General features: G+C 37.5%; 1 protein-coding gene across 3 annotated transcripts; it reads right to left on the bottom strand.

Annotated features, from left to right (window-relative positions):
- Positions 1 to 26299, bottom strand: LOC127446238 (translation initiation factor IF-2, mitochondrial-like). 3 transcript variants are annotated; one of them, XM_051706991.1, is made up of 15 exons: positions 26112 to 26299; positions 24056 to 24378; positions 23747 to 23897; positions 23463 to 23586; positions 23150 to 23321; positions 22599 to 22759; positions 22217 to 22393; positions 19200 to 19339; positions 12222 to 12346; positions 7883 to 8087; positions 5134 to 5386; positions 4814 to 4954; positions 2899 to 3063; positions 769 to 909; positions 1 to 374 (listed from the first exon to the last, which is right to left on the bottom strand). In XM_051706991.1, the coding sequence occupies exons 3-15, from the start codon at positions 23885 to 23887 to the stop codon at positions 202 to 204; spliced, it is 2118 nt and encodes a 705-aa protein (XP_051562951.1). In that variant the 5' UTR covers positions 23888 to 23897; positions 24056 to 24378; positions 26112 to 26299; the 3' UTR covers positions 1 to 201. The 3 variants fall into 3 exon arrangements, with proteins under 3 accessions (XP_051562951.1, XP_051562952.1, XP_051562953.1); XM_051706992.1 differs by having other exon boundaries at positions 23747 to 23892; XM_051706993.1 differs by lacking the exons at positions 23150 to 23321; positions 23463 to 23586; positions 23747 to 23897; positions 24056 to 24378; positions 26112 to 26299 and having other exon boundaries at positions 22217 to 22388; positions 22599 to 22713.
- Between the last annotated feature and the right edge of the window lie 48 nt (positions 26300 to 26347).

Below are 26347 nucleotides of genomic sequence, written 5' to 3'. Positions count from 1 at the left end.
CTCTTCTCACTTGTTTATTTAAATTAGATTATGTACATCTAAATTAGAGAGTTCAGTCTGGCTATGTTGAGTCAAAATACAGATGTTCAACTGCTGTAGATGTTACTGTTATTTTAATGTGTTGGTAGCAGTGATTGTGGGTTTTTTATTTTATACTAATGTCAGCTTAAGTGTACCATAGTATACTTATTCATCAGTCCCTTAAAATCCAGGATCCCAAGATATTTTCTTTTTTGTCTCAGATTCACTGTAACAAACTATTTCATCCCCGGGTTTGAATTCAAAATCTTCATTATCCAGAGAAAGCCCACATTCCATACCGGTCTTTACTGTCAACACATCGTCCTTAAGATGTTTCAGTGTTGTTACAGAACCTGAAGACAAAGCGAAGGAAACATTCAGAACAGATTTTTGTTTTATACACAACCAATAAAATTCAACAAAAGCATTTTAAAAAAACTGCATCTATTAGGGGCCATTAAGACCGAATGCATTCTTGCACTAAAAGCAAGACGCAGTGCAAGGAATATAACAGAACGCAGAGACACCTTTGTAAAACTTGAAACGGAGTCTAAAAAAAGGTAGATGCGTCACAACGGTCAAAAACGTCCATCTAGCACTTTTACATAAAAAAAAACAATTGGAAATCACTGCAGATGGATGCAAAACGGTTAGTTGTGAACAGCCCTTACAACAAACACTGAAAACAAACAAAATGTTTGATCATAGTATCTCTCAGTATTTTTTGTTGCTCTGCCGTTGGATTACCTTCCCAGAGAACATCTCTGCCTCGGATGAGCCTGAATTTCATCTTTCTGTCCAGTTGACCCTTCTGAACTCTACAGCCAGCCACTGGGATCTTCTTTTTCCCCAGTGTCACATAAAACATCGTCAGAACTGAGGCCTCACCTGAAGTACAAGGGAGAGAAAACAACATTCAAGACAAACTATCAATTATTCTATAAACGTAGCATTATTATATAAGTTTTAGTCAACAATGACTGATCAGGGAAAAATGACTATAATTCAGCCCCCCAAAATGAACTAATTTACTCACCCACATGCCGTTCCAAACCCTTATGACTTATGAGGAACACAAAAGGAGATGTTTTAATGAATATCTTGGTATGTTTTTAGAATACATTGGCTGTGGATAGTGACTCACTTTAGCTTAAACGTTTTTTTATGACCCAAACGTATCATAAAAGTAGTCCATGTAGCATCATATTCCAAGTCTTCTGAAGGCATACGATAATACAGTAACACTTTCTATGAAGCCCATATATATGATGCATTGTAAAGGCATTATAAATGCATTATAATGCATTTGTAATGTCTCATAATACACCTTATAATATCTTATAACTTCTCGTAAATGATTGTAACTACAATTATAACACATAATAATGCTTACCTATTCATAGCTATACTTTGAAGTCTAATGCATTATAACATAATCAAGATCACATTTTATTTATATTTAAGTTCTAATGTTTTATACATTGTATATATTAGGTATGGTTCAAGTGACAAAAGAAATGTCTTCTTCTAAACATCCATTTGATATTTTTAAGAGGTTATAAGACATTAAATGTCAAGCTTGTAAAATACTTATAATGTACTTCCATAAAATTGCAAGCTTTATTTATTATATTTTTTTCATTAAGTCTATGGCCACTAAATTACACCCTGTTGGGTAACATGGGATATATTTTATGGTCTCAAAATGTATTGTATTTTGTGCATTTTTTATATAACTTATAGGCTTGATTGTATTGTATGTTACGAGTTCATGTTATGGCTGTGTATAAAAAGACATTGTTTGCAACTTAAAGTAGGCCAAGACCACTTATAATGGTATATGATCATGTCATAAAGCCTTAAGGGTGTTGACGCTGGGGCCTGGGTAGCTCAGCGAGTATTGACGTTGACTACCACCCCTGGAGTCACGAGTTCGAATCCAGGGTGTGCTGAGTGACTCCAGCCAGGTCTCCTAAGCAACCAAATTGGCCCAGTTGCTAGGGAGGGTAGAGTCACATGGGGTAACCTTCTCGTGGTCGCGATTAGTGGTTCTCGCTCTCAATGGGGCGCGTGGTAAGTTGTGCGTGGATCGTGGAGAGTAGCATGTGCCTCCATATGCTGTGTCTCCACGGTGTCATGCACAACGAGTCACGTGATAAGATGCACGGATTGACAGTCTCAGAAGCGGAGGCAACTGAAACTTGTCCTCCATCACCCGGATTGAGGTGAGTAACTGTGCCACCACAAGGACCTGCTAAGTAGTGGGAATTGGGCATTCCAAATTGAGAGAATTTTTTTTTTTTTTTTTAAAGTGTTGACGCTATGCAGCTTTTGCATGACAGCACTTATACAATCTAACATATATATTACATTACTTCTGCAAATAAAATTGGATGTCAACTGTGTTATAATGCATTATACTCTTTAAGGTATAACTATAAATAGGTTTAGTAATTACTGTATAATGTATTATAACTGTAGTTACAATTATTTATGAGAAGTAACATTTACAAAGTGTCTTATAGGAGACATTATGAATGCATTATAATGCATTTATAATGCCTTTACAATGCATTATAAATATAGGCTTCATAGAAAGTGTTACTGAAACCTTTTTTAAGATTTAAAGTGAGGCGCTATCTGCCATTGTATTGAGAAGACGGCCTGCAATATTCAATATCTCCTTTTGTGTTCCGCATAAGAAAGGTCATACAGGTATCGAACAACATGAGTTGTCAACACACCCAACAATTTATTGGGTCAACTATTTTAAAAAAAAATTATTACAATAATAATAATAATAATAATAATAATAATAATAATAATAAAAAAAAAGAGTTTATCTGCAATGATATTATAGTGAAACAGTAAGCTTACCAATTATATTTTCCTTTGTGGTTGGGGGCAGTTTACTGCTCAGATCCTCTTTCAGTTCATCTATTAGTTTGTAGATGACTTTGTGTAATCTTAAGGGAATTCCATTCTTAGCAGCCATTTGCTGAACTGATTTATTTGCAGCTACATTAAACCCATATATGGTACCTGTCCAGTAAATGAGATAAAAAGAGAACACCTGAAAATAATACATGGTCAATTTTATCCTATCAAAGTAATCTCACTGCAACAATCATTTTATTACTAGTATTTTTGGCTTGTTTTCCAGTGATAATATTTATTGTAAACATCCTTTAAACAAGATACATTTACTTGACATGAGATATTACGTCTTGTATTCAGAGAAATCTAAAAATTTTAGTGAGGTTTACACTTAAAACAAGAAACTGTCAATGGTATGAGAAAAATATACTTGTTTTCCCCTTGAATTAAAGGGATAGTTCACCCAAAAATGAAAATTCTCTAATCATTTACTCATAATCATTTCATAATCACCATCCCAGATGTGTATGACTTTTTCTTCTGCTAAACACAAAGATGTTTTGAAGAATTTTTCAGCTCTATTGGTCCTCACAATTTAAGTGAATGGGTACCAAAACATTGAAGCTCCAAAATGCACATAAAGGCAACATAAATGTAATCCACAAGACTCCAGTGGTTAGGTGTGAGTGAGATTAATATTTAAGTAAATTTTCTCAGTAAATTCTCCTCCCAGCCCAGTAGGTGGCGATATGCACAAAGAATGCAAATCGCCAAAAGACGAATAAGAAGAATGTCAAAATGAAAGTCGAGATTTATAGTAAAAAAGGACTTAAATATTGATCTGTTTCTCACCCATACCTATCATATCGCTTCTGAAGATATAGATTTAACCTCTGAAGTCTTATGAATTTCTTTTTTGCTGCCTTTATAGGCTTTTGGATCTGAAACATTTGGGTACCCATTCACTTGCATTGTATGGACCTACAGAGCTGAAATATTCTTCTAAATATCTTAATTACTGTTCAGCGGAAGAAAGAAAGTCATACACATCTGAGATGGCATGAGGGTGAGTAAATGATGAGACTTTTCATTTTTAGGTGAACTATCCCTTTAAGTTTATATTTCTTACCCCACTTCACGTTGTTTTGTTATGATTTCTCTGAAAACAAGACCTTGAGATTTACCTCTTAAGTAAATGTATACAGCATTGTTTTAAGAATTTTAGATATTTTATCTGAAAGGCATGACAAAAATTACCTAAAGCAAATTATTTTTTGCAGTGCAAGGACTCAAATCAATGTCAGTCTCACAGGTTAGCAGTGATTGAAAGGGATAGTTCACCCAAAAATAAAAATGATCTCATCATTTACTAACCCTCATACCGTCCCAAACTTGTATGACTTTCTTTCTTCTGAAAACAAAGGGTAACACTTTATTTTAATGTTTCCATGTTAGACATACTACATGTATTTAATATAGTAATAACAGTAAATAATGTGTAGTTACAAGCAACTATTCCTAAACTAAACTCTTACCCTAACCCTGAACCTATAGTAAGTACATGTTGTTAATTAGTAATAATCAGTAATTACTTGTGTAATTACAGTGTAACAAGGACACATTAAAATAAAGTGTAACAAAAACAAAGATATTTTGAAGAGTATATGAGGTGTTTTTGTACAATGTAAGTCAATGGGGTCCTTTTTTTCAAGCTTAAAAAGGACACAAAGGCAGCATAAATGTAATCCATATGACTCGAGTGGATTACTCCACGTCTTCTGAAGCAATATGATTGCTTTGGGCGGGAAATCAAAATCGAAGTCATACGAGTTTGCATAAATGATGAGTATTATCATTTTTGCGTGAACTATCCCTTTGAAGTTCTTTTTTTAAAATGACTTCTGTGGATTCCCACCTGAAAATGTCTCTGCCATGTTAATGTCACACTCAGAGATGTCTCCCACACCAAAATGCACCACATCTAACTGGCACTGGTCATCAGCATCGTAACTTTCCAGAATGTTCAAAATGGCCTCCACTGAGCCATCCACATCGCCTGAGAAAAACATTATTCTGATATCACAATTCAATTTCTCTCTAAAATGTGAAAAGTTAAAATGAAAACGTTTGCTTACAGCACCTTTAAGAAATGTTGATTTCATGTTGTCTTTACAATCCTCATGCATCTTTCAAAGTTGCTAAAATTGTCAACTCTACAAAAGACCTGCATCTCACCTTTGATGATGACGGGCAGCAAGAGTTCCTCTGTCTCCGTTTTCTCACTGACCCTGTGGGCGTGTTTGTGTTTGTTGGCTCGGTACATGACCGCCCTTCTCTTTTTCCAGGTCAGATGGGCCATGCTCTCCCTCTCCTTCTTATAGCCTTCTTGATGCTCTCTCTGCTTGGCTTCAATGGCCTGCTGGTCCTCTTTCAACTTGTCCTGCTCTTCCACATAGCTGCGCCACTCCACCACCTCACGAGCCCTTTGCTAAGAGAAAAATATATTTCCTTTATATGATTTCAGTTTAGTGAGTTTGTATAAGTTCGTATTTTTGTCTCGTTTCCTAGTAAAATAATCTAAACACCCTAAAAACAAGATACATTTACTTGAAAGGGAAATTTGCGTAAGATGATAAGACTTGTTTTCAGAGAAAATACCTTAAATTAAGTTTGTTTCTACCCCAAACACAGGAGGAGATGTTAGGCAGAATGTTAGCCTCAGCCACCATCCACATTCACTGCATCTTTTTTCAATACAATGAAAGTGAAAGGTGACTGAGGCTAACATTCTGCCTTACATGATAATGTAATGACCACATTTTAATTTTGGGGTGAACTAACCCTTCGAAGGAATAGATTAACCAAAAATGAAAGTTCTCTCATCATTTCTCACCCTTATGTCGTCTCAAACCTGTATGACTTTCTTTCTTCCGTGGAACACAAACAAAGATATTTTAATGGAGATATGATGTCTGTTTGTCCATACAAGTCATAAGTCTTTTTATTGTCACACACATATACACAAGGCATAGGCAGTAAAATTATTTTCCTGCAAAACAGCTCCAGTCCAAGATGGTATTTAAGTAATATAAATATAGATAATAGAGGAATATAATATAATTATAATATTATATATATATCCATATATATATATATATATATATATATATATATATATATATACACACATACATACACACTACCGGTCAAAAGTTTTGAAACACTCATTCTTTATTATAATTTTTTTTTTTTTTGTATATTTTAGAATAATAGTAAAGTCATTAAAACTATGGAATAACATAAATGGAACTATGGGAATTATGTTGTGACTAAACAAAATCCAAAATAAGTCAAAACTATGTTATATTTTAGCATCTTCAAAGTAGTCACCCTTTGCCTAGAATTTGCAGACATGTACTCTTGACATTTTCTCAACCAACTTCTTGAGGTATCACCCTGGGATGCTTTTTAAACAGTATTGAAGGAGTTCCCATCTATGTTGGGCACTTATTGTCTGCTTTTCTTAATTATTTTGTCCAAGTCATCAATTTCAAAAACTTTTTTTTATTTTTATTACATTTTAGTTTTATAATGAAATAAATGAATATGGTGGCACAATTATATTTTTGTCAACAAAACTAATTTCAAACATTTAAGCATACACCTTCAGATAAATTTTTAAGATCATGAGAAATATTTCAGTCAAGTGTTTCAAAACATTTGACCGGTAGTGTATATATATATACATTAATTTATATTTGCACCTATAATCTGCATATATACTGCATATACATACACATACATGTACGTGTAGGCTATAATATGCATTATATACGAAATTTCAATATAAGTGCGTACATGAGTGCAAAGTGACCTAGTGCGTAAGTGAGTCAATTGGCTCATGAGGTTTAAAGTTCCACGTAGTCAATCAGTGACTTCATTCATTCATAACCCATTCATAAATCTTGATGAAAGTAGCTCTTCCTGAGCCTCTCTGTATTGGCTTTGAGACAGCGATTTGAGACAACGATAACAGCGTCCTGACCGCAGCGATGTAAACATGCTATTGTTAGGGTGGCTAGAGTCCTTAAATATTTTACTGGCCTTGGTCCTGCACCTTCTGTTGTATATGTCCTACAGTTCTAGGAGAGCACACCGGATGATTCCTTCAGCAGTTCATACCACTCTCCGCTAGGATTTACGGTTTTGTAGGGTGCAATTCCCATACCAGGCAATAACCTCCAGTTAAAATGCTTTCAATCGTGTGTACAAAAAGTGTTCAGAATCTGGGTGTGCAATCCAAACCACCTTAGGTGTCTAAGGTAGTAAAGGCGTTGGTGTGCTTTCTTGATTAGCTGTTTTATGTGTGATGACCATGTCAAATCCTCTGAGATAATCACACCCAAGTATTTGAAAGTACGCACCCTCTAAACAGTGGTCCCGTTGACCCTGAGAGGAGTATAGGATCTAGTCCGTTTCTTGATGAAGTCCACTATCAGCTCCTTAGTTTTTTTAACAATGCAAGTGAATGGTCCATTGTATGGACAAACATACATTCAACCTCAATTAAAATATGTTAGTTTGTGTTTCGGGGAAGAAAGTCATTCGAGTTTGAGACGGCATATGGGTGAGAAATTATGGAGAGAATTTTCATTTTTGGGGAACACTTCTTTTCATTGAAGATATATAAGATAAAAATAAATATTTTTACTGAGACATTTTTGTGACCATTTACTGAAAGAAGATTTCTACCTAACTATCAGCAACACCAATGCACAGAGGTTAGCTAATCATAACAGTTAATTTGAAAATACAAGTCTTAAAGCTACAGTAGCAAAAACAACCTGTTTAAGGGTCAAATTTCGAAAATGCTCACAATGAAAAACGGAATTATAACATTTTAGGTGCAACTGAAACCATGAAACCATGACTAACATTATAAGTGGACTTTAGAAAACAAAATACAAGTATGTTAAGTAGATACCTCTGATTCCACCTCCAGTATCTCCTCACCAGCTGAGGGAAGATCTTTCCAGCCCACAATCTCCACAGCGATGCTGGGCCCGGCCTCAGTCACCAATTGATTATACTCATCAAACATGAAGCGCACTTTAGCCCAGCACTTTCCCGCCACTAGCGTACAGCCCTTCCTCAGGGTGCCACGCTGGATGATCGCTGTAGTAACAGGCCTGTGGAAGATCACTACTAGTTTTATTGCCCAAACTTAAGTTTAGGGATTTGAACAAACCCCTAACCCTAAGTATTATACTTTGGTTTGTAACTCATATAGCATCGTTTTGAGCAACGGATAGAATGACGATACCTCAAATTTGATTAGTCACTGAGGAGAGGTGTGTTATTACTTATCTAAGACTTATGTTTTTCACATAAAATGATACAACAGGTGAAACAAAATCTCACAGATATACACTGAAGGTGGGGCAGATATACCAGATGTACCCCATCTGGCACCCCAACATAAGTATCCAAATGAATTAAATATAAATGTAAGTATATTATAGTTGACGTTGACATTGTGTAGGGGTTTATTCATATCAAACTGACCCATAGAGTGATTAATTTCAGCAGCAACCAATCCCATGATTGTTTACACCAGCTGTAGCGGCCAATCACAACATCAACCAATCGCCTACCTACTATTGCAGCACGTGTACACTGTTTGGGCTCTTGCGGGTTGATGAGCTTATTTCCTCAACAACAATGACCACATGGACAAATACATTGAAAAAAAGAGGTAAAAGATGAATTTCTCAGTTGTTTCCAAGTTTCACTAAATGATTATTAGATACATCACTCTCAATTATGGGTTGAGACGGACGAGATGTGCCACTTTTTGAAATAGCTTTCATCAGGTATGTGTATAAGCCAGATGAAACATTTCCAGTTCTTGACTAGGAGATTCTATTTTATCTGTATGTGTTTTGACTGGCGATCCGGCGCTGGAATGTGTTACTTTGAATGTTATGATAACTGTCCGTTGCGGCTGTTATCAGCGTCGATTAGTGTTGGCAGTGTTTCCGCAGCTTGCGCTCTTTCCGTGTCCCCCATTGTGATGACCTTCTTGGCCGTATTGTTTGTGTGTATGTAGAGAGTGTGTGTGTGTTGTCTTTTTCTCTTTCTCTTCCTCTCTCTTATTAATCAATCTCAGGTGTGCTGTATCCAGGTGAGCTGATTGTTGATGGGGCGCACCGGTGCGCAGTGTGTTTCCTCCCTATATAAACTGAGTGTTTCATGGCTGGGTTGTGCGAAGGGAGACGGTTGTTCGTGAGCTGTGTCATCTCATTCAAAGGCGCTCAGGCACATATTGAAATTTTTTCTGGGTTCCTGCTGCTGGTGCGGAGAGTTTGTGGTTGTCGCTGTCTGAACTTCGGAGTTCGCTGTTTTTTTCATATACAGAACTGTCAATAAATGTGTCTGTTTCCGCTACTCTCGTCTCCCCGCATCTGTTATTGCATTTTATTTTTAAAGTGTAACACCCATCCACTGACGTACAGATGCATTCTTTTTATCTATTAAAATAAAAAGTTATATTTGGGCGAATTAGAATTCAAAACCTCTAAAAACTAAAGGCAAAAAGTTACCACTAGATCAGTCAGTCATGTTCTTAATCAAAGTGCTGATCTATGTATTCATCTACTGATTAACAAAATCCCAAGACTGATAGTGGCAGATGTAGAGATGAAATAATCATATTATGTGAAATACAGTGCATCCGGAAAGTATTCACAGCGCTTCACTTTTTCCACATTTTGTTATGTTACAGCCTTATTCCAAAATGGATTAAATTCATTATTTTCCTCAAAATTCTACAAACAAAACCCCATATTGACAATGTGAAAGAAGTTTGTTTGAAATCTTTGCAAATTTATTAAAAATAAAAAACGAAAATAATCACGTACATAAGTATTCACAGCCTTTGCCATGACACTCAAAATTGAGCTCAGGTGCATCCTGTTTCCACTGATCATCCTTGAGATGTTTCTACAACTTGATTGGAGTCCACCTGTGGTAAATTCAGTTGATTGGACATGATTTGGAAAGGCACACACCTGTCTATATAAGGTCCCTCAGTTAACAGTGCATGTCAGAGCACAAACCAAGCCATGAAGTCCAAGGAATTGTCTGTAGACCTCCGAGACAGGATTGTATCGAGGCACAGATCTGGGGAAGGGTACAGAAAAATTTCTGCAGCATTGAAGGTCCCAATGAGCACAGTGGCCTCCATCATCCGTAAATGGAAGAAGTTTGGAACCACCAGGACTCTTCCTAGAGCTGGCCGCCCGGCCAAACTGTGCGATCGGGGGAGAAGGGCCTTAGTCAGGGAGGTGACCAAGAACCCGATGGTCACTCTGACAGAGCTCCAGCATTTCTCTGTGGAGAGAGGAGAACCTTCCAGAAGAACAACCATCTCTGAAGCACTCCACCAATCAGGCCTGTATGGTAGAGTGGCCAGAAGGAAGCCACTCCTCAGTAAAAGGCACATGAGAACCTGCCTGGAGTTTGCCAAAAGGCACCTGAAGGACTCTCAGACCATGAGAAACAAAGATTGAACTCTTTGGCCTGAATGGTAAGCATCATGTCTGGAGGAAACCAGGCACTGCTCATCACCTGGCCAATACCATCCCTACAGTGAAGCATGGTGGTGGCAGCATCATGCTGTGGGGATGTTTTTCAGCGGCAGGAACTGGGAGACTAGTCAGGATCGAGGGAAAGATGAGTGCAGCAATGTACAGAGACATCCTTGATGAAACCCTGCTCCAGAGTGCTCTGGACCTCAGACTGGGGCGAAGGTTCATCTTCCAACAGGACAACGACCCTAAGCACACAGCCAAGATAACAAAGGAGTGGCTCCGGGACAACTCTGTGAATGTCCTTGAGTGGCCCAGCCAGAGCCCAGACTTGAACCCGATTGAACATCTCTGGAGAGATCTGAAAATGGCTGTGCACCAACGCTCCACATCCAACCTGATGGAGCTTGAGAGGTCCTGCAAAGAAGAATGGGAGAAACTGCCCAAAAATAGGTGTGCCAAGCTTGAAGCATCATACTCAAAAAGACTTGAAGCTGTAATTGGTGCCAAAGGTGCTTCAACAAAGTATTGAGCAAAGGCTGTGAATACTTATGTACATGTGATTTTTTTTTTCTTTTTCTTTTTTTTTTTTGTTTTTTTTTATAAATTTGCAAAGATTTCAAACAAACTTCTTTCATGTTGTCATTATGGGGTATAGTTTGTAGAATTTTGAATTTAATGAATTTAATCCATTTTGGAATAAGGCTGTAACATAACAAAATGTGGAAAAAGTAAAGCGCTGTGAATACTTTCCGGATGCACTGTATGTGGGTGCTTGAATCGGTCATTAAGAATGACTGTTGATTGAAACAGGTAATTTAAAATAATCTTTTACTGAACATAGCATAATTAATATTCATGAGTTTTGCAGCACTGCCCCCTACATTGCAATTTTTTGCACAGTTTATTTTTATTTAGACATAAATGTGTGTTAATCTTTGCTTCCAAATGACTTATTCCAGCTGTTACAAAGGTGATAGGCCTACAGGACTTTATTAGCAGAATAACATGGGATATGCATGCATTTTTCATCCATGGGTACACTTAACAAAATAAAAAAAATTGCCATGCATAAGGTGGTGACGTTTTGTCCAGATTGCCGGTTCTATATGTGAAGCTTAGGAACATTTAGAATTTGTAGATGTGTTTAATAGACAATGTCTTGGTGCTCTGTTGATATACATTTTGTTACTTGTTTTTTATTATGCAAAAAATATACATGTATATATATTTTTTTATGTTGCAAAATGGTTACTATGTGGTTCCTGTGGAAATGAAGTTGTATTGCAAATTCATGGACATTTGTAATATGATAGTGACTCCAATTAAATGAACTAGTACTTGTTGCAATGAAGCTTGGTACCTTAATCTATAAGAACTACGCTCGAGCGCTTGCTTTGGTGTTGCCACCCTTAGTCTGCATGCCACCCCCTTGCCACCCAATAAAACAATTCTAGATCCGCCCCTGATTGAAGGAGGATCCGAGAATATCATACAGACTTGGGGGTGGACTATTTTGACTTGGGCTAGTAAGTTACCACCTAGAAAACCACAGCAACCACCCAAAACACCTAAGCAACTGCAGAGCAATGCCCAGACAACCACCTTCCACAATCCTAGCATATTGACGGTGAGTTTTGCATGGGCAAGCACCACTCAAATTTACTTAAGGAAGTATAATAGTCTAGTTCTTATTCTATTCTTATTAGCCTCTGCCACTATGTGGACACTCACCCTTTGCCTTTGTCAGTGCGGCTCTCTATAACTGTTCCTTCTACCAGTCCTGTGGGGTCGGCCTTCAGCTCTAGAACCTCTGCTAGCGTCACTGTGGCTTCAGCCAGCTCTAACAAATTATCCCCCTGAAGAGAAAGGACACTGTAATTGCTGCCATATTCACATATGATAATTCCTACTTGTTATGGGATACAGTAGTCAAAAAACCAGGTTACATGAAAATACAGAGATTGAACAAATACAAACACAGACAAATCACTGTCACTTTAAGAGGACAACTCACAATGTATCTGGCCACTTAAAGAGATAGTTCACACAAAATTGATCCCAGATGTGTATGACTTTCTTTCTTATGGTGAACACAAATATTTTTAGAAGAATATTTCAGCTCTGTAGGTCCTTACAACACAAGTGAATGGGTGCCACAATTGTTAAGCTCCAAAAGGACATACAGGTAGCATAAAAGTAATCCATAAGACTCCAGTGGTTAAAGCCATATCTTCAGAAGTAGAGTTGCGGGACTGGAGTCCGAGTCCAAGTCACGAGTCCAATTTTAATGGACTTGGACTTGTCACTCGGACTTGAGCCTTTCAGACTCTGGCTTTATTTCCGAGTCCAGCCGAGTCCATGGCATTTGTGATGCAATGAAAAATAAAAAAACAAAACAAAGATAACGAAACAGAAATAAAGCCAGAGTTTGATTCACCGTGTTAGCAAACACACACACACATACACACATGTTGGTATTTGTGGTTTACGAGGACTCTCCATAGCCATAATGTATTTTATACTGTACAAACTATATATGCTATCCCCTAAACCTAACCCTCACAGAAAACTTTCAGCATTTTTACATTTTCAAAAAACAAAAACAAAAAAAAACATTGTTTAGTATGATTTTTAAGCCTTTTGGTTTGAGGACACTTAGTTTATAGCATAATTACATATGTATGATCTAGAATAGTGCTAGTGAATGGTCCTTATAAACCATACACAGTTGAAGTCACAAGTTTACATACAATTACTTTTGAAGTCATTAAAACTCATTTTTTAACCACTCCACAGATTTAATATTTGCAAACTATTGTTTTGGCAAGTCGTTTAGGACATCTACTTTGTGCATGACATGAGTAATTTTTCCAACAATTGTTTACAGACAGATTGTTTCACATTTAATTGACTATATCACAGTTTCAGTGGGTCAGAAGTTTACATACACGAAGTTAGATGTGCCTTTAAGCAGCCTGGAAAATTTCAGAAAATGATGTCAAGCCTTTAGACAATTAGCTTCTGTTAGGAGGTCTACTGAATTGGAGGTGTACCTGTGGATGTATTTTAAGGCCTACCTTCAAACTCAGTGCCTCTTTGCTTGACATCATGGGAAAATCAAAAGAAATCAGGCAAGACCTCAGAAAAAAATTGTGGACCTCCACAAGTCTGGTTCATCCTTGGGAGCAATTTCCAAATGCCTGAAGGTACCACGTTCATCTGTACAAACAATAGTACGCAAGTATAAGCACCATGGGCCCACGCAGCCATCATACCGTTCAGGAAGGAGATGCATTTTGTCTCCTAGAGATGAACGAAGTTTGGTGCGAAAAGTGCAAATCAATCCCAGAACAACAGCAAAGGACCTTGTGAAGATGCTGGAGGAAACAGGTAGACAAGTATCTATATCCACAGTAAAATGTGTCCTATATCAACATAACCTGAAAGGCTGCTCAGCAAGAAAGAAGTCACTGCTCCAAAACTGCCATAAAAAAGCCAGACTACAGTTTGCAAGTGCACATGGGGACAAAGATCTTACTTTTTGGAGAAATGTCCTCTGGTCTGATGAAACAAAATTTGAACTGTTTGGCCATAATGACCATCACTATGTTTGAAGGAAAAAGGGTGAGGCTTGCAAGCTGAAGAACACCATCCCAACAGTGAAGCATGGGAGTGGCAGCATCATGCTGTGGGGGTACTCTGCTGCAGGAGGGACTGGTGCACTTCACACAATAGATGGCATCATAAGGAAGGATAATTACGTGGATATATTGAAGCAACATCTCAAGACATCAGCCAGGAAGTTAAAGCTTGGTCGCAAATGGGTCTTCCAAATGGACAATGACCCCAAACATACCTCCAAAGTTGTAGCAAAATGGCTTAAGGACAACAAAGTCAAGGTATTGGAGTGGCCATCACAAAGCCCTAACCTCAATCCGATAGAAATACACTCAGTTACACCAGTTCTGTCTGGAGGAATGGGCCAAAATTCCAGCAACTTATTGTGAGAGGCTTGTGGAAGGCTAACCAAAATGTTTGACCCAAGTTAAACAATTTAAAGGCAATGCTACCAAATACTAACAAAGTGTATGCAAACTTCTGACCCACTGGGAATGTGATGAAAGAAATAAAAGCTAAAATAAATAATTCTCTCTACCATTATTCTGACATTTCACATTCTTAAAATAAAGTAGAGATTCTAACTGACCTAAGACAGGGAATGTTTCCTACGGTTAAATGTCAGGAATTGTGAAAAGCTGAGTTTAAATGTATTTGGCTAAGGTGTATGTAAACTTCTGACTTCAACTTCATACCTGAACACACACACACAAAACGCACACAAACGAACGCACAGGCGTAATGCATTTAAGAGGTGTGTCCCGGTGTCCCGAAATTATGTCCCGGGTTCAGCTTGTAGGCTCACTGATTTTTTCTTAAATGAAATATCCTCATTGTCCTTCTCGCTATTGTCCCTGGTATCATTTGCAGAGAAGAGAAGCAATTTTGTTGCTTCGCACATTGTTTTGACATGATACTTTCATTTTAGTCTTTCAGCAAATCAGCTGAATTGTATCTGGTTACCTTGACAATAACGTCATGAGCTTGGTGCTCTCGCTCTTTGTCATCATGTCAGTCAGTGCAAGTTTGAAATGCCCAGATAAAAATGCATTTTCAACAATGAGCTAAAAGAAGCCGATCAATTTCTTCATGTGACACGTGAAAATGCAAATTGTTTTGCTGTAACTGTGAATGTTCATTTCCACACGACTACGGAGGTAAATCAGACAATTTCAAATTCATACAGCTACAATTTTTTACATAGTACAAGCACTTAAATGTTGAGATGTGGGATTGTATTTTTAATGTTAGGTTCCAATGTTGTGAACTTTGTGTTTAAATGTGTACCTGACATGACATGACATAATTACACATGCAGTATTACATTATATGGATAGAATAAGCTATATGAAATTTGTACATAAAAAAAAAAAAAAAAAGCTCAAATGTGGTTAAATCTTGAAAAATAAAATATAAAATAAAATAAAAAAAATTCACAAACTACAGTGCTGTGAAAAGTATTTGCCCCCTTACTGATTTCTTCTAATTTTGTGTATTTTTCATACTAAATTGTTTTAGATCTTCAAACGAGATTTAACATAAAACAAAGGCAACCAGAGTAAACACAAAATACAGTTTTCAAATATATATATTTTTATTGAAGCAAAAAAGTTATACAAAACCTATATGAAAAACTAAATGCCCCCTTAAACTTAATAGCTTGTTGTGCCTTAGCAGGAACAACTGTAACCAAACGCTTCCAATAACTGGAGATCAGTCTTTAACAACGCTGTGGGGGAATTTTGGCCCACTCTTCTTTGCAGAATTGCTTTAGTTCAGCCACATTGTTGGGTTTTTGAGCATGAACTCCCCATTTAAGGTCCTGCCACAGCATCTCAATCGGGTTCAAGTCAGGACTTTGACTAGGCCACTCTATAACTTTAATTTTGCTTCTTTTGAGCCATTCAGAGTTGGACTTTCACCTGTGCTTTGGATCCTTGTCTTGCTGCATAATGCAGTTGTGCTTGAGCTTCAACTCACTGAGGGATGACCAGATGTTCTCCTTTAGGATTTTCTGGTAGAGAGCAGAATTCATGTTTCCCTCAATTATTACAAGCCACCCTGGCCCTGAAGCAGCAAAGCATCCCCACACCATCACACTACCACCACCATGCTTGACCGAAGATATGATGTTCTTTTTGTGGAATTCTGTGTTTGATTTACGCCAGATGTAACGGGACCACTGTCTTTCAAACAGTTCCACTTTCGACTCATCAGTCCACAGAACATTCTCCCAAAAGGTTTGAGGATCATAAAGGTTGTGTTTTGGCAAAATTCAGACAAGCCTTAATGTTCTTCTGGGTTAGCAGAGGTTTTCACCTCACCACTCTTCCATGGATGCCATTTTTGGTGGGTGTCTTTCTGAAAGTGGAGTCATGAACAGTGACCTATACTGATGCGAGAGAGGCTTGCTGTTCCTTGGATGTTGTCCTTGGCTTTTTTGCGGCTTACTGGATGAGTCATCGCTGTGCTCTTGGGAGGAATTTTGAAAGGTCGGCCACTTCTGGGAAGGTTCACTACTGTGCCAAGTTTTCTCCATTTGAAGATAATGGCTCTCACTGTGGTTCTTTGGAGTCCCAGAGCCTTTGAAATAGCTTTGTAACCCTTCGCAGACTGATGTATTTCTTTTTCCTCATAATTTCTGGGATTTCTTTCTACCTTGGCATAGTGTGCTACTGGGTGAGACCTTTTAGCCAACTTCATGCTGCTGAAAAAGTTCTATTTAGGTGTTGATTTGATTGAACAGGTCTGGCAGTAATTTGGCCTGGGTGTGTCTAGTCCAGCTGAACCCCATTATGAATGCAGTTTCATAGATTTGGGGATTTAAAAACTAGTTGGTACTGGATAGATTTTTTGCTTCAATAAATAACATTATCATTTAAAAACTGTATTTTGTGTTTACTCAGATTGCTTTTTTAACAATTTAGTATGAGATATACACAAAAACAAGAAATCAGGATTATGTAGTACTGCCCTTCAGAAGCTACATAACACAAAATTTACTCTAATTTACACAAATCATCCTGTTCAAAAGTTTGCATCCCCTTTGTTCTTGGTTTTTGTGTTGCCTTTTTGAGCATCAATGAATGTTTACATCTTTTGTAATAGTTGTGTATAAGTCCCTCAATTGTCCTAAGTGTCAAAAGCTGGATGTCAATATCATATAGCCACTGTTGGGAAGAACTGAAATCTGCGGAAGATGCGGAGAAACCAAAGAATGTCCAGTTGTAAAAGAGCTCTGTGAAATTTACTTTGGTTGGTATTTAAAGATTTCATAATGATTGCAGACCAACGGGGCTGACACTCAAGCAAATATTAAATATTTTTTATTTTCTGCGGCAGCTGCTGCGAGACGCACACGGACACATCAGGGTTTCTTAGGTGCACGAGCAGCGCGCAGAACTGCTCTGCATTGTGCCGTGTTCCACTAATTAACTAAACAATACTGTCATGTCCATGTTAAACGGCCCTAATATTATCAGTGGGCTTTTACAGTTTTTGAATGTAGCATTTACAGTCAAATCGTGAGATGTAACTTCTTGGCGAGTGCTAATTACTACTGTGTTGACTCATTTGTATGTATTTTCCCAAACCAGTAAGCAGATAGAGACTCAGAAAGAAAACCCAGTACAGACTATTATTTCTTTAGATAGGGATCATTTTAGATAAAACTAAACTTGAAAGGACAAATTGAAAATGAAATAAAAACTAAATTAACATTTGAAACAGTAATAACCCTGGTTGTAATGACTAATGTAAATTTCACTGTCTTTAGTCTATGTTTATGTGGAGGAAAAAAAGCAACAAATAATAGAAATGTCAACAGAACGCAACAAAAAGTGTGTTTAAGGACAGTTTTGTCAACATACACCTAAAGCATATGCTTTCATTCTGAAATCACTTTGAAGTTTTTCAGCAGTATACTAATCATAAAATGTATATGAAAGGCAAAAAAGGGGTTTTTGTTTCATTTATATTGACAAATTGTTTTTCTTAGTTGTGAAGGTTAAAATAAGCTTAAAATATTGATGCTGAGTTTACGGTTACAATTTTAATTCAGATTCATGAACAGATTCATTCAGGCTCGGCCTGTTATGGACTCTGTCCCTTCTGGACTCGGACTCCATAGTTTAAAGACTCGGACGCGACTAAGGTGGACTTGAACCCGACACTGTTCAGAAGCGATTTGATAAGTGTGGGTGAGAAACTGATCAATATTTAAGTTATTTTTTTATATTAATCTCCACTTTCACTTTCACATTCTTCTTTGTTTGTTTATGGCCATTTATATTCTTTGTGCATATCGCCACCTACTGGGCAGGGAGGAGAATTTATGGTAAAAATGGACTTCAATATATTGATTTGTAATATTGATTACTTTTATGCTGCATTTAAGTGCTTTTTGGAGCTTCAACATGTTGGTACCCATTCACTTGCATTGTGAGGACCTACAGAGCTGAAATATTCTTCTAAAAATCTTTGTGTTCAGAAGAAATAAAGTCATACACATCTGAGATGGCATGAGTGAGTATTAGTTTTTGGGTGAAATATCCCTTTAAGGCACACACACACACACACACACACACACACACACACACACACACAAAAAGAAATGTATGAATGTCACTGCATTAGATAACAAAATATTTAAAAGTGGCATTTATTATAAAGAAAGATAGCACAAGCACACTTTTCATGCAAAATATTTCACAAGAAGTTTGTTAGGTTTTAAATAATAAAACAATAGATATACTGTTTAAAATGAAGGACACTTTCTGGTTGTCAGTCTTTGAAAAGCATGTCCATAGTTAATGTGATGAAATACACTTGTGGTTACTCCTTACTAGGACACCTGTGTGAACTTGCGGGGAACTGACTTCATACATTCATTAAAATCACCTTGACACCAGTTGGTTAAAAGTAATTAAAAAATTGGCAAAGAAAATTGAAGTTAGTTCTGGAAAAAAGGTGCACCATGGTCTAGTGGTTTGATATTTGTTTGTTATTCTGACAATACTAATATAATGCAATGACATTCAAACATTTTTAATTGTGGCTTAAGTGTTAAAATATTTTTGGGGGTCACTATACCTTTAACGCAGACACATGAATGGCCTGAATGTCTCCTCCAAACTCTTCGCAGACCACATCATGGGCTAAAAGCTCTTCTTTCACACGATGAGGGTCGGTGTGAGGTTTATCACATTTATTCACGGCAACAATGATTGGCACTGCAGATAAAAGCATGTTCACATGGAGAACCCTTGAAACTTATGACAAAACGAACACAGAACTGTGACTCTAGCAAGATTTCATCAGTATATTATAAAAAGAAGATTTTTTTTAATAATGATATAACTATACACGGATAAGCCAAAACATTATGACCACTCACAGGTGAAGCAAATAACACTGATCATCTCTTAACAAGGCCACATGTCAAGGTCTGGGTAGATTAGATGGTAAGCAAACAATCAGTTCTCATAGTCAACGTGTTGAATGCAGGCGAAATGGGCAGGAGTAAAGACCTGAGTGACTTTGACAAGGGCCAAATTTTTATGCAGAGCATCTCTGAAATGTGCTCTTGGTCAGCAGTGGTGAGATCCTACCGACAGTGGTCCGAGGAGGGACAAACCGGCGACAAGGTGTTGGATGCCCGAGGCTCATCGATGCGCGAGGGCAACAAAGGCAGTCCCGTCTGGTCCAAACCAGCAGAAGGTCTACACAGAAAGTCACAGAAAATGTTTACGGGAGGAATGTGTCACAACACACAGTGCATCGCACCCTGCTGCCTATGGGGTTGCATAGCTGCAGACCAGTCAGAGTACCCATGATGATCCCTGTCCACCATCGAAAGAACCTACAATGGGCATGTGAGCATCGGAACTGGACCTTGGAGCAGTGGAAGAAGGTCGCCTGGTCTGATGAGTCCTGTTTTTTTCCTTTACATCACATGGACGGCCGTGTACGTGTGTGCCGTTTACCTGGGGAAGTGATGGCACCAGGATGCACTGTGGGAAGATGACAAGCCGGTGGAGGGAGTGTGATGCTCTGGGCAATGTTCTGCTGGGAAATCCTGGGCCCGGCCATTCATGTGGACGCCAATTTGACACATGCCACCTATCTAAACATTGTTTCAGACCAGGTACACCACTTCATGGCAATGGTATTCCCTGATGGCAGTGGCCTCTTTCAGCAGGATAATGCACCCTGTCACACTGCACATATTGTTCGGGAATGGTTTGAGGAAGAGTTCAAGGTGTTGCCCTGGCCTCCAAATTTCTCAGATCTCAATCCAACTGAGCATCTGTGGGATGTGCTGGACCAACAAGTCCAATCCACGACAGCTCCAACTCGCAACTTACAGGACTTGGATCTGCTGCTAATGTCTTGGTGCCAGATACCACAGGACACCTTCAGGGGGTCTTGTAGAGTCCATGCCTCGGTGGGTCGGTGCTGTTTTGGCAGCACGTGGAGGACCAACAGCATATTAGGCATAATGTTTTGGCTCATCAGTGTAAACAATAATGTTATAATTATATTTAATAATTATATATTATAATACTGATTTTATATGATAAAAATATTAAATTTTTATTAAATATAATAATAGAATTACATATTATAAAATACAATTATTATTTTCAATAATTAACATCATATATTACATTCAATAATTATAAAAATATATTCTAGTAATTATTTTACATGTTATAAAAATGGTCTTATACGTTTTAGCATTATAATTATATATATATTATACAGTTTAAGTCAGAAGTTTACATACACTTGTTGAAGCCATTCAAACAAATTTTTTAACCACTCCACAGATTTAATATTCGGAAACTATCGTTTTGGCTAGTCTTTTAGGAAATCTACTTTGTGCAAGACACAAGTAATTTTTCCAACAATTGTTTTCAGACAGATTGTTTCACTTTCAATTGACTATATCACAATTCCAGTGGGTCAGAAGTTTACATACACTAAGTTAGATGTGCCTTTAAGCAGCTTGGAAAATTCCAGAAAATGATGTCAAGCCTTTAGGCAAGTAGCCAATTAGCTTCTGATAGGCTAATTGGAGTCAACTGGAGGTGGCAAAATGGCTTAAGGACAACAAAGTCAAGGTATTGGAGTGGCCATCATAAAGCCCTGACCTCAGTACAAAAGAAAATTTGTGGGCAGAACTGAAAAAGCATGTGTGAGCAAGGAGGCCTACAAACCTGACTCAGTTACACCAGTTTTGGTGTAACTCAGTTACACTGGATGTTTTTTGTTTTTGGCACCATTCGGAGTAAATTCTTGAGACTTGTGCGTGAAAATCCCAGGAGATCAGCAGTTACAGAAATACTCAAACCAGTCTGTCTGGAACAAACAATCATCCATGCGATTATCTAATCAGCCAATCGTGTGACAGCAGTGCAGTGCATAAAATCATGCAGATATGGGTCAGGAGCTTCAGTTAATGTTCACTCAACCATCAGAATGGGGAAAAAATGTGATCTCAGTGATTTGGACTGTGACATGATTGTTGGTGCCAGATGGGCTGGTTTGAGTATTTCTGTTACTGCTGATCTCCTGGGATTTTCACACACAACAGTCTCTAGAATTTACTCCGAATGGTGCCAAAAACAAAAAACATCCAGTGAGTAGCAGTTCTGTGGATGGAAATGCTTTGTTGATGAGAGAGGTCAACAGAGAATGCTCTGTACAATTGTGGTGAGAAGAATAGCATCTAAGAATGCTGTACTGAGATGCAGGTTGGTGTTGTTTTGGTGGCACAAGGGGGACATACACAATATTAGGCAGGTGGTTTTAATGTTGTGGCTGATCGGTGAATATATATATATATATATATATATATATATATATATATATATATATATATATATATATATATATATATATATTATAATCATATTTTTAAATAAGTAAATTGTGAACAGATATAATTTTAATATAATTATATATTATAAAAATTATGCAGTTGTATTAAATTAAATAATTACATTAAAATATGATATATTACAATAATGGTTTTACATAATATAAAACTATGATTATGTTTTAATAATTATAATTGTCCTAATATTTTTTCAATTGTCTGCTACCTTTGGATTTTTTGGCGTGCTGTATGGACTCAATTGTCTGTTTCATCACACCGTCGTCAGCAGCAACTACCAGGATGACTATATCTGTGATCATGGCCCCACGTGCCCGCATGGCATAAAACGCTGCATGTCCAGGTGTGTCCAGAAAAGTGATCTTCTCACCTGAGGGTAGCTGAACTGAACAGGAGACAGACTCATTCATTATCATGACAGATCTCTGCTTGAGCCATTCTTTACATTTGTATCAAGGTCTTATTGAAGAAAGGTGATGTTTTTATTCTTGGTAAGTCTTTGCTTGTTTTTAAAGGAAAACTGCTGCTTTTCTGGTGTGTAGACAACAAATCCCCGGCATATGGCACTAGTAAGCTTAATAGTTCATTACCCCGAAAAGCCCCTATGTGCTGCGTGATTCCCCCTGCCTCTTGAGCAGCGATCTGACTCTTCCTCAGACTGTCCAGCAGTGTCGTTTTTCCGTGGTCCACGTGACCCATGATGGTCACCACTGGTGGACGAGCGACTAATAGAGCAGGATCTGGAGGAGGTCTGACAACAATTCATGCAATTCAATTTATAAGCCACAGAAATGGACTAAATCATAAATATAAAATTAAAAATACTACATTAAGAAAATACTAAATTATAAAAGTATTTATTACTAATTGTGTTATATATATATATATAACATAAGGAAATATAAATAAGTCCATTACAAACAGTTGTACAATCCAGGACACATTTTAAAAGACTGAATTAATCCGAAGTTGAAGACTTTCTTTGCTGTGTTTGTGATCTTTAAGGCCCACATGCTACAACATGTTACAGATCTGCTATCTCTGACTTAATCTCTGTCTCATCTCATTCAATCTCAGACTTTATTACAAAGGGATCATAAACCACAGAATGCAAATTTTAGATGATTAAAATCCTTCTCACTGTCTTTGGATGTCTTTGTTTTCTCTGACTTTGGTTTCAACCAGTTTGGCCCATTTGTGCTTCATGCCGGATCTCTTCACAGCTTCTTTAATCCATTTCTCCTCCAGCACTGTTTCGGATTCCAACTCATCCAGATCTACATCTGTGTTGAGCAGGGCCTCATAGACATGATCTACAGGGGGTTGATAAACGTACAGATTCAACACACTACTTATAAATTGTGCGTTTTTTTTATGGCACAACTTTTTTTCAGTTGGAAGGGGAGACTAAATTTTCTTCATTACTGAATGGTAGGAATATCATCAGCACTTACCGGCGTCTTTATTCATGGCTTTGGCGAGTTCAGACACAGTCATTCTCTGTTTGATCTCCACCTCCTGCTTCTGCTGTTTCTCTAGTTTCGGTTTGAACTTCTGAGCTTTAAAATTGCCTTTATTCTACAGCAAAATCAACACAAGATTTTCAGCTCATTACATAAACAATCTGGTTTGTAATGTAATCTGGAATCTTGTTGTGTGCATTCGACTGTTGTGACCACTCTGAAAGGCATTAGTGAAGGGTTTTATATTGGTGGACTCTGTATACTGTTTTTTTCACCTGTTTTGCAGCCAGGTGCCGGACTTGTGGACAGGTGTATGGGGGTACAGGGGCCCAGGCAGGCAACGGGGGTAGAGTTGGGCTCCCATAGTTCCAACAGGATGACGCGGTCCTGCCAATCAAGGCTGATATCCGCTTCATAGCAGCTTTTCTTATAGAAAATGGAACTTTTTAGCTCACGTGAAGAGACAAATATACCATACTTTACATAATGTACTTTAATCTTAGTACATCTAGACAGTACACATATAAAATTGTAAATGTGTGGAATCAGGACAATCAATACGATTCAAAGTGACTCTCTCATACTGTAGTGTCAATGTTGTGAAAACAGACTGTGGTGATGTGGGCGTGGCCGAGCGACGTCTGTGGAGAGCAAGGCCAGGAGACGAAGAGTGGTAAGGATTGACACCTATGGGAAATTATCTCTAACAACTGCTTTGTGTTGCAGTGAGAGCTGGAGAGGGATACAAGTGCAATCCAGACTGCCGAAGGAGAGAGACAGAGACGCATGCAGCTGAGTTTGTGTGTGTGTGCATTGGTTGCTGAAAAGCAAACACTCATTTGTGTGACACTGAAAAGTGCTTGAAATGAAGACTTGCGTGGATTGTTTATCCGGCTCCCGCTTCCACCTTCACAAAGAGAGCAAGAGACATATCACACAGACATAAATGAAACTATATTACTAGTAAAGTTGATCAACCCCATATAGAAATTATTGTGGCGGTGCCATTGTACATTGATGGTATCCAAAAAAAAACATAGTACTGAATCATTACTATATTCATGTGCCATGGTATTCCCATGGTGCTTTAAGGTACTTTAAAGACCATGGCATCATTAGCATGATAATTTCCACACAAAAAAACCCCATGGTTTTACCATTGTATGTGGCCAAAAACATGGTATAACCATGGCACTTGTCCAACTAAACATGGTATTACCATGGTACATTTCCAAAACACATGGTTTACCATGGTACGCATAAAAAACCATGGTATAACCATAATACTTGTCCAAAAACATGGTATAACCATAATACTTGTCTAATTAAACATGATTTTACCATGGCACATATTAAAAAGCACATGGTATAACCATGGTACTTGTCCAAATAAACATGGTTTTACCATGGTACATGTCCAAAAACATGATGTAACCATGGTACTGTCCTTGTCCAAATAAACATGGTATAACCATGGTACTTGTGCAAATAAACATGGTTTTACCATGGTACATGTCCAAAAACATGGTATAACCATGGTACTAGTCCAAATAAACACTGTATAACCACGGTACTTGTCCAAATAAACATTGTATAACCATGGTACTTGTCCAAAAACATCGTATAACCATGATACTTGTCCAAAAACATAGTATAACCATGATACTTTTCTAAATAAACATGGTTTTACCATGGTACATATCCAAAAACATGGTATAACCATGATACTTGTCCAAATAAACATGGTTTTACCATGGTACATATCCAAAAACATGGCATAACCATGGTATTTGTCCAAATATACATGGTTATACCATGGTACATATCCAAAAATATGGTATAACCATGATACTTGTCCAAATAAACATGGTTTTAACATGGTGCATATCCAAAAACATGGCATAACCATGATGCTTGTCCAAATAAACATGGTTTTACCATGGCACATCTCCAAAAACATGGTATAACCATGATACTTGTCCAAATAAACATGGTTTTATCATGGCACATATCCAAAAACATGGTATAACCATGATACTTGTCTAAATAAACATGGTTTTACCATGGTACATATCCAAAAACATGGTATAACCATGATACTTGTCCAAATAAACATGGTTTTACCATGGTACATATCCAAAAATATGGTATAACCACGATACTTGTCCAAATAAACATGGTTTTACCATGATACTTGTCCAAATAAACATGGTTTTACCATGGTACATATCCAAAAACATGGTATAACCACGACACTTGTCCAAATAAACATGGTTTTACCATGGTGCATATCCAAAAACACGGCATAACCATGGTATTTGTCCAAATAAACATAGTTTTACCATGGTACATATCCAAAACATGGTATAACCATGATACTTGTTCAAATAAACATGGTTTTTACCATAGTACGTATCCAAAAACATGGTATAACCATGATACCTGTCCAAATAAACATGGTTTTCACATGGAACTTGTCAAAAACACGGGGATACACAAGCACTGTTATGTAAGTTGACTCTCAAGAGTTTTCCCCTCACATTCATTAGTAAATACGACACTATTATATTATCACGGTATCTTAAAGCAGATTATCAGCATTATTATTAACCTGCATTTTATGTAATGTTTCATACTTACTAAATAACAAGGAGCAACGCACTCAATAAGACATGTACGGCCACCGCTGTGTTCATTCAATATGCCGACATATAAGGCAGAATGTGGAGGCAAAAATCAACAGAGTTACATTAAATCTGTAGTCAGATGTCATTTCTGCTGTAAGGGCGCCGCCATGACAGTATATCCCAAGATGCATTGCGTAGACTGCGGTTCAAAACATAAAACACACGGGGGAGACATGATCACGCGCTGTT

Source organism: Myxocyprinus asiaticus, chromosome 9 (genome assembly GCF_019703515.2).
Source record: "Myxocyprinus asiaticus isolate MX2 ecotype Aquarium Trade chromosome 9, UBuf_Myxa_2, whole genome shotgun sequence".
NCBI lineage: Eukaryota > Metazoa > Chordata > Actinopteri > Cypriniformes > Catostomidae > Myxocyprinus > Myxocyprinus asiaticus.
This window is presented reverse-complemented; position numbering and strand designations above follow the sequence as displayed.

What these genes read in the sequence shown, in the direction of transcription:
- LOC127446238 (XM_051706991.1), bottom strand. Translation starts at nt 23,887, where the DNA reads ATGAAGCGGATATCAGCCTTGATTGGCAGGACCGCGTCATCCTGTTGG. An exon ending in AGCCATGAATAAAGACGCCG is followed by an intron (nt 23,322 to 23,462) that starts GTAAGTGCTGAT and finishes AACCCCCTGTAG; the next exon opens with ATCATGTCTATGAGGCCCTG. An exon ending in AACAAAGACATCCAAAGACA is followed by an intron (nt 22,760 to 23,149) that starts GTGAGAAGGATT and finishes AATTGTTGTCAG; the next exon opens with ACCTCCTCCAGATCCTGCTC.